The sequence below is a fragment of the Sylvia atricapilla genome, chromosome 3 (genome assembly GCF_009819655.1).
Source record: "Sylvia atricapilla isolate bSylAtr1 chromosome 3, bSylAtr1.pri, whole genome shotgun sequence".
Classification (NCBI taxonomy): domain Eukaryota; kingdom Metazoa; phylum Chordata; class Aves; order Passeriformes; family Sylviidae; genus Sylvia; species Sylvia atricapilla.
Genome location: NC_089142.1, coordinates 104,940,679 through 104,959,336, shown reverse-complemented (window position 1 = coordinate 104,959,336; position 18,658 = coordinate 104,940,679). Strand labels below are relative to the sequence as shown.

The 18,658-nt window shown below is 40.8% G+C and overlaps 2 protein-coding genes across 3 annotated transcripts; both read left to right on the top strand.

Annotated features, from left to right (window-relative positions):
• The first annotated feature begins 1,339 nt into the window (after positions 1–1,339).
• SNRPB2 (small nuclear ribonucleoprotein polypeptide B2) lies at positions 1,340–8,612 on the top strand. Of its 2 annotated transcripts, none has more exons than XM_066316504.1 (7): positions 1,340–1,387; positions 1,649–1,736; positions 3,142–3,314; positions 4,859–4,999; positions 6,062–6,112; positions 7,628–7,716; positions 8,224–8,612. In XM_066316504.1, exons 2-7 carry the CDS (start codon positions 1,673–1,675, stop codon positions 8,381–8,383), a joined length of 678 nt encoding a protein of 225 aa, XP_066172601.1. In that variant the 5' UTR covers positions 1,340–1,387; positions 1,649–1,672; the 3' UTR covers positions 8,384–8,612. The 2 variants fall into 2 exon arrangements, with proteins under 2 accessions (XP_066172601.1, XP_066172600.1); XM_066316503.1 differs by having other exon boundaries at positions 1,341–1,422.
• A 2,010-nt stretch (positions 8,613–10,622) lies between these two features.
• On the top strand, positions 10,623–14,852 carry OTOR (otoraplin). The gene is given in 6 exon segments (XM_066314393.1): positions 10,623–10,660; positions 10,662–10,771; positions 10,774–10,797; positions 11,226–11,371; positions 11,947–12,053; positions 14,825–14,852. Coding segments are annotated over 6 exon segments (453 nt in total).
• The last annotated feature ends 3,806 nt before the right edge of the window (positions 14,853–18,658 follow it).

Genomic DNA, 18,658 nt, shown 5'->3' with positions numbered 1-18,658 from the left:
TTACCTTTCAGAAAGGCCACAATTAATTTATAAGGAGAGGTCTGATGAACAAGGCTTTGTGAATAAGGAGCAATCTGGTTTACGAGGTCACGGAGTGACAGGACAAGGGGGGATGGATTCAATTGAAAGAGGGCAGGTTGAGAGCAGATGTTGGGAAGAAGAAATACTTTATTGCAAGGGTGGGGAGGCACAGGTTTTGCCCAGAGAAGCTGTGGCATGGGGCTGTTCATGGCTAGCTTGGATAGGGCTTGGAGCATCCCAGTCCAGTGGAACGTGTCCGTGTCCACTAGATGGTTTTACCAGATGACCTTGTTATGAATGAATGTGCTGCTTAATTATCCAATCCAAAAACAAACTCCAAAACAAGGTGAAACGTAGCAACAGATTTAATTTGAGCAGCTTAAAAGTTACGAGAATTTGCTAATAATATTGGTTCTAAATAATAATAATACAAAAGCAAATTTCTACTGCGGGATCCATTCCGGCGGGGTACGGAGCAGGGCTTGGTCCTCCTGTCCCCTGTACAAATAAAATATCCTAAAATTAACCTTTTTAATATTCTAAAATTAACCTTTTTATGCTGTGTGCTACTTCTCATTCTCTCCTATTTTCAATTTGTAACATTCACATCGCTGGTCTCATCACTGCCTATTTCCACCTCCAATGCTCGTACTCCACCATCCCCTTTTCAGGGGTCTCCTCATCTTCCTCGTGTCCTTCCAATGAACCCATTGGTTACACACGTGTCCTAAGCCTATATTATGTCAGTCAATACTCTATGCGTACCTCCGAATAATTTCATGATACACGGAAGCAATAAATTTATTTTTATTAATGTTCCTCTAGGTTTTTCTCAAAATTTTCCCATCTCCAAACAAATACAGCTTTGTTATCTCAGCCTCTTATTCTCTACTAAACATCTGCTGGAAAAGGGTGGGGGGAACTTCCCCCCTCCCTCTTCTCTACTACTTTTTAACTACTCTTTTAAAATATTGATTACTGTTTCAATTTTTTTTTTTTTTTTTTAAGCACGAATCACACCTATTTATTACAACCTTCAAGGCCCCTTCCAACCCAAACCACTCCATGCTTTCCCCGAGTTGCTGCGAAGAAACAAACATAAAAAAAACCCAAACCAAACAAACAAAAAAAAAAAACCCAAAGCCAAACAACAAGAAGAAAAAACAAAACCCCAAACTTTCATCCCTTTTTCTCCCTATCTCCTTTTTATCCCGTTTTATCCCTTCCATCCCGCCGCTCCCCATCGGCGCGATCGGCGCTCGGCGCATCGACTGCTCCGGGAGCGGCTTTGCGGCCTGCGCTGCGTGCCGCCGGGGCGGGACGGGCGGGCCGCCATTGAGAGCGGCGGGCGCACCGGAGAGCGGAGGTGAGGGGCTCTGGGGTTCAGCATTTGGGAGCCAGGTGGGCGCAAGGAGGGGCTGCCTCGGGGTCTCACTCTCTGGAAGGTCCTGTCCCGCCGCCGCAGCTCTCGCCCGCCCGGAAAAGGCAGGAGCGGGTAGGGTGTGCGGCCTGCGGGCGGGCAGACGTACAGACAGACAAGGCGGCCCTCAGGCTCGCCGTGCCGCTGCCCGGGGCTGGGAGGTGTCCTGGCCGCCGCTAACGCCTCCTCTGTGTGCTCTGCCCGCAGGCAGGTTCCTAGGTGCCGCCGAGAATGGACATCAGGCCGAACCACACCATCTACATCAACAACATCAATGACAAGATCAAGAAGGAAGGTACGGGTGGTTGAGGGCAGCCTCAGGAAGGGGGAGATTGTCCAGTGGGGCTGGTCGTGTGCTTGCACACGGCATTTATGTTACAAAGGGGCTTTTAGGAGCTCCCGGAGGTCTCTGGCGTGCTGAGCAGAAGGTGGGCATGAGCCGAGCTCTCGGCAAACGCCTCTTGTAATGAAACAGTTCAAGCAAACAGGCACCTCCCACTCAGTGAGGTTGCTCAGATCTCCCTGCAGCTCAGCCTTGAACGCTTTCGAGGATGGGGAGTCCACAACCTCTCTGGGCAGCCTGTTCCAGTGCCTCACCATCCTGATAGTAAATAATATTTTCCCAATATCACATCTAAGCCTGCTCTCCGTTTGAAGCCATTCCCGTTTGTCCTGTCACTCCAAGCCCTTGTAAATTGTCCCTCAGCATCTTGTACACTCTCTTCAGGTACTTCAGGAAGGCCACAGTTAGGTCAGCCCTGAGACTTCTCCTTTCCAGGCTGAACCCCAAATCTCTCAGCCTTTCCTCATAGAAGAGGTGCTCCATCCTTCTGATCAACTTGGTGGCCTCCTGGACTTGCACTAACAATTTTTAGGGAATGTGTTTTGATAGAAAACCTTTTTTTAGTTAAAAACACACCACAATATAGTTAGTCAAGAGCAGGTGAAGAAGTGGACTGGTATTACCAAGTGTCAGCAGCAGTAAAGAAGAGGCAGCATTCTTACACTGCTAAAATAGTTCAGATGTAAGGGGTTTGTGTTAGAATGATTGCACAGCACAGATTGTTCATTTGGCTTGATTTGCATAGGACTAAGGTTTAATTTGGCATGCATTCAGGTGATTGTAAATAATTAAAGTAAACCCGTTGCAGCTGTCAGCTGCAGTAGTCTCATACAAAAATCATTTGGATCCAGAATATGAAAAAAATACTTTATGTGAGAAAATTAATTAAACAGTTACAACCAAAATTTCCAACTCTAATTAGCCTTTAGGTTGTTACTATTTTGCTACATTCTTGTTTTACATCCTCTTTACTGCTGCTTGTTTCAGTTTTGATTTGCTGATCAGTCCAGGATGGCTGTCATGCATCATACTTGATTGTGTGAGAGAGTGGGTGTGCATATACGTGTATGAAAACCTGTTTTTAATACCCTCATGTAATTGTTACTCCCTCTGAATGGTAGAAGGGATGGCACTACAACTTTTCACTACCTGAATCCTTGAGCCACGACACCAAATGTTGCACAGCAGCTCACAAAACCTGCACAAATAAACTTGTACTGCAACACTTTTGACAAACTCATGTGTGAGCTGTGTGAGCTAAAGCTCATAAAAAACATTGTTCCCAAAGGACAGCAGACTGCAGAAGTGGCAGTTTGCATGTAACCTGCTCTAATCTGTTTTCTCCTTTGGTCCCCAGAGCTGAAGAGGTCCCTGTACGCTTTGTTCTCCCAGTTTGGTCATGTGGTCGACATCGTGGCTTTAAAAACCATGAAGATGAGAGGGCAGGCATTTGTTATATTTAAAGAACTTGGGTCATCTACCAATGCTTTGAGACAGCTGCAAGGCTTCCCCTTTTATGGGAAACCAATGGTGAGTTGTTTTGTGACCTTTGTAAAGGAGAGCAATACCCTGATGGTGTGAGGCAGTGTTTTGGCCCTTCACCCTGGGAATGAACTATCCTGTGTAGTTGTTACCAGAGGATTACTCAGTCAGGGCACAGCCTGATGGCTGTCTGCATTTGTGCAGACTGGAGGGATGCTGAAGAGACTGCAGTTACACATACATGCACACTATGAACTTAACATTTAGGGTTCTTAATGGGGGGCTTTTTGTTTTTCCATACTGGATTAAGGTTTTTATGATCTTGAATACTTTAATTTTACTCATCGTGTCTTCCATTGAACCAGTTAAATTAATTCTGTAATATTAGTGAAATTGGATTAGTTTTCAGTTACTTTATGTAGAGTAACGTTAACTACTCTTAGATTTGTAATGAATAGCTAGAATGGGATGCTTCCTTTTTGAGGTAACAATGAGGAGGGTGAAGATCTCCAGTTTGCTTTCCAAATGGGAACAGTGATTTATGTTTTTTTTAATGGATGGCTAGTTCTGCTTGACTGTAGATCACCAAACCAAGTACTTCAGTGTAACTTCAGTGAAACAAACAGTGGTGATTGATAGAACATGATTTGGGAATGTATTTCATAACATGCAGAATAACACTGAAGAGAGCACTTGTTCTGCTGAGCCACAAGCTGTTTGCCTTAACACCTTCAGATTCTCTCATTAAATCCCTCACACAGAATTTTGCAAGCTCAGTCCTCCGTTTATCCCTAAGGAGTTTTGTGCTCAGTAGAACTCAATAAGAAATAAAAACATTAGAACTTCATAAGCTTTGAAATGTACTTCCCTCTTCAAACATTGCCTGCAGCCTGTATACTCTAAGCACTAAACAGAAGCATTAACAAAATCTTCAGCTGCTGTGTAGTTTTGTATTGAGGTAGTCTTTGATAGGGAAAACAACAGGATTGTGTGCATGAATAATAATAATGTTGCACACTGGTGTAGTTACACCTGCATCAGCTTAACCTTTAGCTGTGGGGGGCCTTTGTCAAAGGAACAGCAGCATTTATGCAATCCTGTTGGGATTAAGGTGGAGACTTGCCTTTTCTGTTCAAGAAGTTTTACTTTTGCTGAATTTGATTTCGGCAGAGATCTGAGAAATTGCTGTTAAATTTTAACTCCTCTTAAAATGGGGTTGAAAACTCACAGTTTTAATAGAAGCTCGAACAAATTTTCTCACATGTCCTCTGTGTAGCTCAAATGTATCTTCTGTATATTCTACCTTGAGAGATGTTAGAAAGATATTGTTAGATAAATGGAGTTCTGCTTTCAGTGAGCTAAAGTTAGGAATGTCCATGTTAGGGTTTTTTTTTTTTAGACTTCTGTAATTGTGTTCAGAAATAACTATGAGAATTGGTTACTTTATAAACCTCCCTACACTTTATAGCAATATTTAAATATAAAAGATTCCTGCAAAAAACCAAAAAAGCGTAAATACAGAGTTAGTGTAAGTGGTACAAAATGTTCAGTGTTATTAATTGCAGAATATACTCTGGTTTTCTTTTCCAAAGCGTATTCAGTATGCAAAAACAGATTCTGATATCATCTCTAAAATGCGGGGGACTTTTGCTGATAAGGAAAAAAGAAAGGAAAAGAAGAAAGCCAAAACTCTGGAACAGTCAGCAAATGCACCAAATAAAAAGGTTATCCAGGTAAGCTCCTTCTCTGTTCAGAAAAATCGAAACAAAACCACACAAAAGCTATTGCAAATAATTTTTTTTAGGACTTGATGTTGTTTTTTGTTACTTTTCAGTTCCTAAGCTGATGTTTGTTGATTAGAGGTCTTGAGCATTTACTAAAAGGTGAAAGAGAGGGAGCTGGTTATGTAGTGCTTGCTGTTTCTTTTTTCCCCCCTTCTTTGCCATTACCAGATGAAAATAAAGATGTAGGGCAAAGCTACAACAAACCAAAGTAGAAACTCTTAAAGAGAAGCCTCTTTTAAGAAGAAATAAAAAAGGAGAGTGTGTTTATCTTTAGTACTGGCTTCAAGTGCTCAATCACCTTTCCTCTTCAGTGTTTTAATGCCCTGTTGCCCAGTGAGGACAGAAGAATGGTAAATGAGAACAAGATAATTAATTTACATTAGATATTAGATGTTCAATGTTAGATTAACAGGAGTTAATTTATCTCCACTAAGGGTTGGCCTAGATAAAGTAGCAACATTTAGTAGTTCTTGTGCTGAAGAATAGCAGAAGACATCAAGGCACCTGACCAGTTTCCCCCAGTTGTATATTCTTGTGCACCTGCTCTCCAGCAGAGTATGGGAAACTGGAAAATCCTTGATGTAAACAAGCACCACTGGCCAACAACCAAAACATCCGTTTGTTACCAGGGTTACTCTCCTACCAAATTCCAAGCACAGTGTACTAAAAAAAATATTAATTTTATCCCAGGTAAAACCAGGATACCTGTCTGGGCCTTCAAAACTGCTTTCTCCATGTCTATTAAATCAACTCCTGTAATGTGGAGAAATACTTGACTCAGCCATTAGATTGATCACATAGTACTGATATCATTTCTTTTGATTGCCTGGTTTTGTAGCTAAGCAAAATTCACACACTTTGTTCCCTTTGGGAAGTTTCTCACAGGCACCAAACGTTCCTTGGTTGTAAAACCCTTAACATATGTCTTGAATTGTAGAGAAACATGGTGATATGTACCTCTTTATGTCTAATGGAACATCTTTGTAAAACTATTCTGTGCTTACTTGCTAGGGAGCAACACAGAATTCAGCCAATGCCCCAGGGACTACACCACAGAATCAGGTAATTTTTTGCTTATTTTTATCACTAAAAGCACTAATGTTTATAGTTCTTCTCTGTGAATAATAATCTGTTACACATGGAAACTTGAGGATATATATATATATTTTACAGCTTTGTTTTTGTTGTATGAGACATTTGTCTAACAGCTACTTGACAGTCAACAAACAAAACAAATCCCTTTTTTACTCTATCTGGTTGACAGGAAATGAGAATCTGCAGTTTCTCATTACTATATAGAAAACAGCATTATTACCAAATCATACTGGATTCTTAGATTTGGGCTGTGCTTAGTATCAGTTGAAGGTTTCCCAACTTTTTTCTTTGCTAGTAAGTTCCCTTTAATTTACTTTGTTCTAGCAGTGAATGAGGAAAAGGAAGACAACATAGGATGCCAAAATACCTGACTAAAAGCTTTATTTCAGGAGTTTAGAGGTTCTCTGCTCACTTTTTCTTTTTTCTCACTAGTGTCTTGTTTTCCAGAGGATTGTGTGGAGGTGTAGGAACAACTCCTTGCGCTTCATTCACCTTGTCAGCTTAGTAACCTTCTAAATAATTCATGTTAGAAGTGAAGGAGTAAAGAGCCAGGATTTGCAAGAGAGCAAGTGCTATAGAAGAATATCCTTGTCTGCCCTGCATATTTTTTGAGTTCTGCCATTACATACATAATCAACAGGAGAAGAGGTCTTGCTCCCTGGATTTTCAGGCACAATATGTGTATTTGTCAGTTTGCATCAACAGCACTGAGTGTTTGGGTATTTCTATGAACTCCAGAAGTTTATTTTCTAATGGCACTACCTGGAATATTTCCATCAGTAAAAGGAGATTTTATTTGAGGCTTTTTGTTTGGCACTGCTTAGAGGATGTTTGAAGTTGGGGTGTCCAGTTTATTTTTATTTTTATAATGTACTTGATGACTTGAAGATTCCAGTATCAGCAAATGACTACTCAGCCTTGTCTGTGGGGGGTGGCTACAAATTCATATTAGCAGGCAAATCTGTTAACAGACCAAATCTCTAAATCTAAATGGGGTTTCTAATTAAGAAATTTAAATTGAGCTCTGTCATAAAGCCATGTGGGTTTTGTGAGTTTTAATTGCCCAGAGATGTTCAGTATTTTGGTAGTACTGCAGGTGAACAGGGCTTGGCTTCCCACTGATCTCCAGAAGGATGTGAGTCCTTCATACATCCCACACAGATGGCTTGGGCAGCTCTGCAGCCACTCCTTTGGCACCTGGATGTGAAGAGTGTTGTAGTGTCAGCTCTTGGCTAGTTGAGTTTAAATGTGACATTAAAACAGTACAGTGTTGTGGTTTTTGTGGAAGTCAGAACCTCTCCAAATAAATGTATCCATGTAAAAGAACAAAGAGGCTCTGTCTGCATATTGAAACCCAGATAGAATGTTATGAGCAAAACTAAAGAAATGTGAATCTTGGTTCAAATAATCCTGTAGACAGATGGAAAGGAACTGCTTGCAGCTATGTATAGTCTTCTGAGCTTTGATCTTCTGTTGTTGCAGGTGCCTGATAACCCACCAAACTATATCCTTTTCCTTAATAATTTGCCTGAGGAAACAAATGAGATGATGCTGTCCATGTTATTTAATCAGTAAGTTTTGAATGGAAATGATTTCTTCTTTGAATTCTTCTCTAACCTGTGTGTGTTGTCTCATTTGGCAAGCTCACATTTTAGAAAGAACAGTTTCTTCTGGAGGTATTTCAGTTGTTTGTCCTATTGCCAACGTTACAGATGTCAGTTCTGATGACTTGGTTCAGAAAGCAAATCTAGTCTTTTTTGTAGCTGGTTTTGACTGTGTAATTTATCTGCTATCAATTTGCACTGGATTTTAAGCTGGTGACTGTAATACTGAAGCCTTTAGGACAGCAGGAGTAGTTTCTAAACTAGTTAGATTGCTTCTGTATGTGCACAGCACTGATTAAACTGCTTCCACATAATATTCCTTAATTGAGGCATACTTCTAAGGACAGAACATATAAAACCCTTCAGTTTGAATCTTTCATTAGTAATAATTATTACACTAGCAAATGCTTCTGATAAAAGAGATGCATTATTGAGCTAAGAAGCATTTTTGACTCTGACCTTATCATTTTAAAGGTTTCCTGGATTCAAAGAAGTTCGCTTAGTGCCAGGGCGCCACGACATCGCCTTCGTGGAGTTTGAAAATGAGAACCAGGCAGGGGCTGCTCGAGATGCTCTCCAGGGATTCAAGATCACTCCATCTCATGCCATGAAAATCACCTATGCAAAGAAATAACTTTGTGCTCCTGTAAAGGAGTTCCTGTGGGAAGGTGTTTGTGTTTTTTAAACACCGGTAACTCTGGTCAGCTGACATGTTTGCTGTTCTCTGCAGAAAACATAAGACTGGAATAGAATTGCCACAAGGACCAGGGCTCATCTGGGACTTCCACAGATCACCTGGAGAGTAGCTTTTCCTGTTGGAATACTAATTTTTATAAAATAAAATATAAATATGTTGTTTTCAAGCCATGTTGTTTTTTCCTCAAGTCTGCCTCATTGTTGATTAGCCTTGCAGGGCTTTATTCAGTTTAAGAACTTTGAAGGTCATCCTTATTTCTTGGAAGTGAGTGCTAAAAATAACTGTCTTTCCAGAGCAAAAAGCATTATCAGGAATGCTGAATGGCAGCGTATTCACAATAAACACAGCATTCAAGCTCATTATCAAGGAGACAGCTGTTTTTCACTTAGGAAATAGAGCTTATCATTAGTGAGTCTTTTTTCCCAGTGTCTTGGAAAAGTCAACCCAGGACACCCAGGTAGTTAGAAATCGAAATAGTTTGGCAGTAACGTGATTCAACTTGGTTTTGTCTTGGTGGCTGGCAGTAGAAGCAAGTCCTGAGAGGAAACATAAAAGTTTCCAGTTTTTAGCCAGGCTTTTCCAAGATACATGTCCTAATGCTTCTGGGTTTCTCAGGTTTGATTTGCTTTATTTTTTTCTCATTTGTTAAAAACTTTATAGGTTTTGTGTGACATGAAATACACTGGATGCCGTGAAGTAATCAGATACAGTGTTGTGAGTTGTAACTGTTCTAAATATTTCAGGAAAAAAATCACTTCAAAAAGTTGTAGTGTTTTGTATCTGCAACATAAGCCACCTTTTTTTGCACAAGACCTGGAAAATGGAAGTTTCACCTGCTCCCAGAGTACATTGCAAGATGATGCCTCTTTCACAGTCATCTCAATTACTGTCCTATCTCCATTTTTGTATTTCTTTCATTCTTTTTGCTGTTTTTTGTGTATGTACTATTTCACAAGCCTTCTAATACTTGCAAATGAAAATTGTTTCAATGTTCCTGTAAGCGCAAAAATGACAGTTACTCCATCATAACCTTGGATTTTTTCTTCCTGCAGCCATAAATTTATGGGTAATAATTATGCTGTCATTTCATCCCACTAGTTTGTGTGCCCAGGACTAGCATTGCTTTTCACCTTCATTCACCTGAAGGGTTTGGAGCTGTCTGTGAAGGAAGCTGGACACAACCTAAGGGAGGTGGGAGGAAGGAGTATTGGGCTGGAAGGCTAGAGGGGAATGTGGTGAAGTCAGCTGTGATGGGAAGGTGATGCCAGAAGTTGCATGATGCAATTTCTTCTCAAGGAGTGTGGGATTTTTGGTGACAGCTGACAATTTCTGCTGTTCTGTCTGGGAACTGAAAGCTGGTACAGGCAGCAGCTCTTCATGAATCAGGAAACACTGGATCACTGGAGTGCAGTTTGGGGATTTCCAAACTTGCCCTTGGTTATTTCTCAGTGCTGATCCAGAGCAACCTGACAGCTGTGCTGTTGTAAAGAAGTTGTGAAGAGGACCTTTAAAGTCAGCCTGTGGCACTGTTCAGTGTCTTGGACCTGCAAATCCTCAACAGAGTTCAGCTAGGTAAAGAAAAGTGGAATGGTTGCTGTTCTGGTGTGACCTCTGTGTTTTGCTCTCCCTGTGGAAGGGATCTTGCCTTTACAAATATGCTGTGCTTGAATTCTTGTATTTCAAATTCTAATTGCTGACTTGAAAAAAGCCTTTTTACTGCCTTGCAGCTCCCTAATCGTTTGTTTGCATTGAATCCATCTGGTATTGTCCCAGTAGGTCCTTTCTGTAGACAGAAACAGGGGAGTGAATCTCTGCCACTGAGGGTTTTTGGCCCAGAGAATGTTGTGCTTGTCAGTGAGCATTTGTGAAAATTAAGGACAGCAGGATTAAGAAGGATGTCATTTCATTTTCTTCTTGCCAGGGTCTGACTTAATTTTCATTCTCAGACTTTGCTTGAAGTACCGTTCAGGCTGTGGACAACTCTAGAAGGGCTGAGAGTGTTTAAATAATACAGCTGCTGATGAAAATGTTAATACAGAATGGCTCTGGGAGGGGATTCAGCTTTATGAGTCATTTTCCCCCCTGTTTATGGCTGCTCTGGTGGGATGGAATGTTGCCACAGCCCCTTCGTATTAGCCTGGTGTGTGTGTCCAGGTGTCTGCTTCTTCCGTAAAAAATGGGGATTGCTGGACCTGGTACACACTCAGCCAGTGCTGCAGCAAAGAAAAATGACAGCAAGTGATTATTTGATGATTTTTCTTTTGTGTCTTACATTAATGTGTCCTCTGGCAACTGGAATTTTTATGGAGAAGCTTACCAGCAAGAAGTGTGTACTGATGATGGCTGTGTCTGTAAGTGAATTTGCTTTAACTTTGAGGACAAAGAGTTTTAAAAATAATAGTTGGGGTGAAGGGAAAACTACTTTGCTTGTTTGGCTCTTTCATATGTTTGTCTTGTCAACTGGCTACGTAGAATGTCACATGCAGTTTTACAAAAAAATGTGGTTTGTAAAGGGACATTTTTCACTGAAGTGAAAAGCGTAGAGAGAAATTCTAACTTTCAGTGCTGAAATTGTTTCCAAAGCTGTTACTTTGGTTACTGGAGAATAGAAAAAATGCACAGAACAAATTCCTGAAGACTTTAACTGTTTCAAGATAACCTACTTTTATTTGTAGGAACAATTTTACTACAAAGTCACGTGTATTTATACTTCTGTGAAAGTATGTATGTATTTAAATTCACCTACGTCATTCTTTTGTTACTTTTTTTTTTCCCCCAGGCACCAATTCCCCTGCCAAAGCAGAAGAAGATTATAATGCTTCAGACTGCAGATTCATTAATATTAAGAAAGTCCAGCTGATTTATGTTTACTCAAAACTAATGATTGGGAAAGACTCTGGAGAATTCTGGGCTTCAAGTATAAGGGTTGATTCTTGTGTATATGAACAAATTAGAAGTAGATTAACACACATTGCTGTCAAGAAATGGATGCAAATGCTGAGCTATTGTGGGGCTTAAAGCAGTAACTTAGTTTTAAAAGTGAATGTTAAAACTAGTTGAGGAGCCTTAAAGGGCTTTAATATTTTTCTTTTTTTAAAATGAGATATCTTCAGTAGCTATATGGTAATTATGAACTGAACCTTTACAGAATGGCTCAACAGTTTATTTCTGTGGCTGTTTATGAAAACACTGGAGGAGAAAGCTTTTATCGCAGGGGCCTTTCAAGTTCTAAATTTAAGGGAAGCAAATATAAAGATTAGCTGTGTTTACAAAAAAAGATCCAGATAAACTGTATGCAGTATTCATTTACTCAAAAGACGTATGCCTAGATCAGAACTTCTGTCAATGGTTTTGTCTCATGTGCCAGCTGATTGGAACCTAGGAAATGTAAAACCAGATAAGAACACTGCTGATAACTCCTTTTTGGCTAAGTGATAAACCAGCTCAGACCAGATAAGGGTGGTTTTAAGGTATCTAATTATATACCCCTTTGCTTGAAGGTTTATGGAGAATAGTATGAAGACCATATGGGGACAGTTGGTTATTTCCCTAGCAGTTTAGTGTCAGAACAACATGTCTATCAAGAAGCAAATAAGACTGTTCCTTCAAGGGCAAGGAATTTACAAAAGCCCAGCTGGCCACATAATTTTACTCGGCTATGTAATGGTAATTTGCTGTGAAATTAAATCTTTATTGTGGCAGTTGATTGCAGCATATCACAGATGCTTAGGCAAATATACAGGCAAATAACCTCAATAAAATCCCTAAGATAACCTCTGATACGGCAGACATTGTAAATGTTGCAATAAAGGATTGAGACTTTCTATTTGAATAGTATTTCTTTAAGGTCAGGTAAGTTTTACCCAAAGCTTTCTTTTTTAGATATTACAGCCTGGATACTGTGCTGTAGATTTTGGTAATGTGTACTAGTGCACCTTCTATTAATTGCATATATAAATAGGTAGTGTCATACAGAACTTGTGATTACTGTGAGACCATGCTTGCTTTCTCATTACAAAGCTAATGGTTCATTAAAAAAAAATGAGTTAAAAGGGTTTTGGAAACACATTAGCATTCTGTAAATGAGTAGGCTGCATTGCTGAAAGAATGGTTGTCCCTGATAATGCACAATAGTGCATTTTACTCCCAAAATCGTGTTTTTACTGAAACACTTGATGGGGAGTGGAAGAGGAGGGTCCTTTCTCAGAGGCCAGCATGGTTTGGCTTACAACTAATAGCTGCTGATAGCTCATTTCTGTGCTTAAAACCAAACTGAGTGTTGGGTTTAAAGTACTTGCCTTCATCCATCCTCAGTATTTTAGCTATATGCTGTTTTGCAGCAAATGGCAAAATACAATTAGCATTTCAATCTCAAAATCATATCTGGAGTCTTCAATCCTAGGTCCAGATAATTAGATGGGCTTCATTACCACAGAGGAAACAAGTGAAAGGCAGAATTTTGTGTCGTGTTAACAGCTGCAAGGATTTGCACCAGACAAGCTTTATTTGGGGTTATATGCATCTTAGTTGGTTGCTTTTCTTGACTCTACATTAGGTTCTTCTCAATTGGCCCAGAAGCTTTGGCAGCATTTAATTAGTCAAAGAGCATGAAAGAACTACTACGACACATTTTAAGGTCTTTTCTCAGCAATGTGACAGCTGGTCAGCTGCATGGCACTCTGAACTGGAAGCAGAGGTAGGTTAAAGCCATGTCTTAGCCTGCAGGCTGACTTGGCCTCCAGAGTGGGACATTGCAGGCTGCAGTGCTGAGCTTTGATTGGAAAGCCAGTGACACAGACCTCCAGTCCTTTCACCCTGCCTTCATATCCTTGCTCTGCAGGAACACTGAGATGAAAACCAAGGGTGGCACAGAGACATTGGCTGATCTCAGCTGATTCTGCAAATGTGAGTTTAAGGTTCAGACTCTCTGTTCACATTTAAAATAGTCTATAGCACATCTTGATCCATGTGTGTGCTGCCTGCTCCAGAAATATCCCTTAAAGGAGCTGTTTCAAACAGAGCTGGTGTTGCACCTGCAGCCTTCCATCTGCAAATCAAAATCCAGCTTCTTGCTCACAGCTCTGTAACTTTCTCCCAAACCACTGGCAATGTTTTGGCCTTGCTTTTGTGGCCTTGCACCTGCCAAGCCCAATAGTGGTGTGAGAGGGGCTCTCTTTGGAAGGGGTTGCCATTTAAATGAGGAGATCTGATGATGCTCAGAGATGAACAATGAGTCAGCATAGAGCACAAGTGACATTGTGTGAAGGAATGTCTGATAGGGAACTCCATGGGGAAAAACATTAAGGGGACACCTACTACACTGGATGAGAAGCCTGAAAGAGAACAATAACCTGAGGGCCTCTGTTTCCAGCCCTCCTTTTTATTTCAGGTGTTTTTTTCCTCCCAAAAGGGTAAGTTTCACTGCTGGAATCAATGTATGCCATTAGCTGCAGACCTTGCTATAATAAACTTTTCTGCCTGTGCACCTCTCTCAGCATCCTTTTGTGCAGCGCTTGGGGTAATCCATGTCTGTTGATTGATGTTTGAGCAATAAATATCAAGAGGTTGGGGTCCTTTTTGTTTGTTTGTTTTTTCTCAATGCTGCTACTTTTGAACCATTGAATCAAAGTGAATACAATGGGCTGAACACAAAATGCTGTGTGTACACTGGAGTGGTGGTGTTGGGTTGCCTGCCTTCCCTCAGGCCCTCAAAACTGGCCATTTGCTGGCTGGACACTCTCTTTAGCAGGAAGCAGGTGCTCTGCAGCAGCTCCCTGGCTCCTGCTTGCAGAGGGATACACTGGACACACTGCTCTGATGTAAATGAGCAACACAGTGAGATAATTCCCTGCAGCAGATCCATGTAGGCAGATGAGACAATAGCAGGAAGGAAGCAACATGCTCTGGAAGCCTTTTCCCTGCCAGAAGTTTTCAAGCAGAGTGCTGGCATTTGTTTTCTAGCCAGCAGTTCTCTGAGTGTACTGCATAGCCTCAGTCTAAGTCATCCTTTTCATGTGGGATTAGGAATTGTTTAAGGATAAAGGGTTACATAGGACTAACTGATCCAGGTATTGGACTGTAGGAATACAAAACAAAACAAAAAAGGAAGATAAATGAATTGTTTGAAATTAAGAGAGAAGGAGGTATTGCCTAATTAATTTTAGAATTCAAGGGCAGGAACAAATTATCTCAGTTATGCAAAATGAGTCAAAAGACAAAGACCTTTTTCTTTTCCAGAATCCTTTGAATATATTATAGTGTACTTTGCATACATTATAGCATATTCTGTGTATAGCATATTCATTTACCTTTGGAGGGTGATAGAAGAATGTTAATCCTTCAGTAATCCCAAAACATTTTTCCCCTTCACTGTTTTTATCAAGACATTAATTTCTTTTGTGACTAGCACTGAGAGCAGGCAATCTTTTGGCTGCTACCAGGGAAAGCTGACAGGAAGAAATCTGGGCACTCTCTCTGAACACACAGTACTTCCTGTAATAGATATTTGTGAAATAAGTAACCTTTCTTCAAAAGAAGAAAATTTCTTTTTATAGGGAGTGATTTGGGATGAGGACACAGTGCCACACAGGGTTTCTTTAGAATATTTTTACCTGCATACACTTTGTTGCTTGTTAATAAACCTGAGAGCCTTTGAATTACTTTAAGTCTCTGTGGTCTAAATAAGATATGTATGGGATTAGATGCATGACCTTGACATGCATTTTCCTGCCATAACCTTACACCATGTAGTAGCTATTAAAAATGCCTTCCTTGGATGAGCCTTCTGTGACTCACCGGGATAAATCTCATGGTTGTAAGAGTTATCTAGCAATCAAGAAAACACCAGCAACAAAAAATGGGCTTTAGCAGTGTGTCAAAAAGAGCCTCTTACCTGTTGTGTCTGTTGGTGCAGGTTGTTTTTCCACGCTGAAACCATGGCTCTAAGCCAGGGGAAAAACAGTCACTTGGATTGAAAAGGACCTTTAAAGGCCATCTAGTCCAAACCCCCTGCAAAGACCAGGGCCATCTTCAACCAGAAGAGGTCGTTCAGCATTCTGTCCAACCTGACCCTGAATGTTTCCAAGGGTGGGGTATCCACCACCTCTCTGGGCAACCTGTGCCAGAGTTTCACTGCCCTGATTGTAAAAGTCTTCCTTATGTACAATCTAAATCCACCTATGTTTTGTCCTACCACAACAGGCCGCGCTAAACGTTTGTCCCCATCTTTCTTACAAGTCCCTTTCAAGTATTGAAGGGCTGCTGTAAGGTCTTCATGTCTCCATTTTAGACAGGCTGTGTGGTGGGAATGCAACCCTACACCTGGATGTTAAGATAGGGTTAATAATTTCTGTGAGCGCAAAGCTAGGAATAGAACCTCAGCTTCACTGCAACCAGGATGTTGCTTCCATTGTTCCAACCAAATCAAGTATAACTTTGCCTGGGTAGTCGGGATGGGGGGAGAAGGAAAAGATTGGGACGACTTGTACTTGAAAATCAAGCTATCCTTTACTAGGTCGGGTGAAGCTGTACCTAATCATCATAAGATAGATGATATAATTGTAACGATTGTTGGTAGCTGAATGTGATTATTATCTCAAACTAGAATCGTGAGAATCACAAGACAAGATATTTAGAAAATTCATGCTTGGGTGTATACAATAGAACAATGTAGGTTTAATGATTAACGTAGAGTTGTGTAATGGAGGGGTATAATATTGGGACTTTCTTGGACCCTCGTTGGAGTTGGATTTGGGTTTGTACCCCAGCTCCCAGAGCTCTCAATAAAGCACCCACGTAATCTCCCTGATTTTGTGTTTTCCTCACTAACATGGATACACATTGGAAGCTGTGAGTACTGAGAGAGCACCTGTGGCAGTATGTGTTTGAAAACACCAGAAAAGATACACTCAATTTCCCTTTGGCTATTAATAAGTGAGGTGAGATTTAGCACTTGCTATTGGAAAACCTGAGTTTTTCCTCAAAGCATTGTTTCGTATTAATTGCTGACAGATATTAATGTATCCAGTTCTAGGTGGATGTGGAAGATCTTGCCAAGATGAAGCTTTATATACATGTTCCACAAAGATACCACCCTTTCCTCTTCAATTACAGTGCAGGAACTCCAGGCTAGAACAGGACATTCTGTATCAAATATAGGTATAAAATATAGGTATAAAATAAGACCACTGTTTGTAGTCCTTGACATTGCACTTTATCCTTTACCCAAGTCCTTGTGAAAAAAGAAACCTTGCAGACAGCTGGTTTCAGCTGCTGTTTGCTCTTTAACCAGCTTGTATGAGCTGTGGATACTTCAAAAACATGTGGATACTGTATGTGGACAGCAAATCAACTAAGAGGAGAATGCTTTCGATTCAGGATGCCTACATCAGGGTGTAGGTACATATATCATCCTTTTCTGTGTTGCACAAAGGGCAGTGTTTGGAGTCTCACAGAAAAACAGCTTGCTAGCAGTTCTTTGGCAGCCATTGTGACAGAATGTGGGCATTGTTCCTCTTTGCCTTTTCCCTGGCTACAATGACCTCTTCTATACAGAGAAATAACTCAGCAAGCTTGAAGAGAGCCTCAGAGTCTGTCTTTGCTGCTTGAAAATCTAATTCTGAGGAAGGTAGGATCAGGGTTGACTTTGTGGTATTCATAAAGCATCTGGCTGTGAAGTAACGTTGTAGTGGCAAAGCTTCTTGTCTACTGAATTCAGTCTCTAATGGTCAACTGTGGGATGGTCCCCAGCCCAGTGTATCTTTATAGCACCTTTGTCTGCACAGTGTCACAGGTGCTTGTGTAAAAACTGTCACCACATAAACACTGACCTATGCTACAGTCTGCTATGATAGAGCAAATAGACTTCTAGCTTCATTATGTGACTTTTGGGCAGGATCATTTTGTTAAAGTTGTGCAGAGAATTGTACCTTTGTCCTTTAGTCTGCTGGGATGTTATACAAGGAATGAAGCAGTTCTTGATGTCCTTGTCCATGGCATATGTCAAGGCAATCTCAAAATGTGTAAATGTTCCATACATTTACATATGAGAAGGCATGTGAGTAGATTCTCTTTGCACCAGGGATGGTGTGTGTGCTCAGAAGAGTGGAGATGTTGAGTCTGACATGGTCTTCTCACTCGAGAGAAGATGCACTATCTGCCTTGATTATTTATTCACCTGAATCAAATCAGCACTTTGATTTTTTCAGAATGGTCAACTCAAAATCCCCATTACTACAAGAGAAAAATGAGACTTGCATTTAGAGAGAAATCTCAGTTTCTACCTTTTACAAATGTAGGGGAGTATGGCACTAACATTAAAGGAAAACAAAATGATCCTGGACTTGTATGATGAACACAGGGATTAGTGGGGAAGGGAGAAATGGCAGGCGAGCACAGGATGTCTGTAGGGAACTTTTGAGTGCTTGCAGATGGCAGCACTCTTAATATGAGACTGACAGGTAAAGATCAATAGCCTTGGCACTGAACATGTATCTGCTTCCTGCATTTCACATCCTTAGGTGAAGCTCACCTGCAGAAGAACAGAGTTTGCCATTCAGACCCCTCAGTGTTCGTGCTTGTACCTGCCTGAAATAAAAAGGAAAGGCTTTCAGGAGGAGAGGAGAATCAATATTATGCTAGGAGGCCACTGACGTTTGCTTTGGGTTTTACAAATCTTTCTTTTTTTCCTCTACAGTGATAATTGTCCCTGCAGTTTCTTCATGGAATTCACAGCAGTTTCACTGATATTGTTTCAGTGATAAACTGAAAATAAACTTTCACTAGATAAGATCCACAGTCTGTTTCAGTTCATTGTGTCCAGCATTGGGGAAATATTTGCACAACCTGGATGCATATGTCAGGTTTGGCCATTAAACCAGGTTGGTTAGCCTCTTGATGTGGCCTCAAAATGCACTCAGCTCATAGCCCTCTATTTGGCTGAACTTACATATGAGTTTTTCAACCCTATGCCAGGATTTAGAAGTTTTATAAACGTCCTGTAGCAATACTTTTCAGCGAGGAATATCTTTGAAGAAGTGTAAGAATCTTAAAATCATTGCCTTAAGTAGAAAGCGTGTTAAGAAAGCCTTTCCACTGCCATGAGTACACGGGAGCAGCTCGGTTGGATGAGTGCAGGGTGACATCCAGTGGCTGGCTTCTGCCTGGCTCTGGGAAGGACTGGTTGGCACATCACAGGGGCAAAGAGCCCAGCTG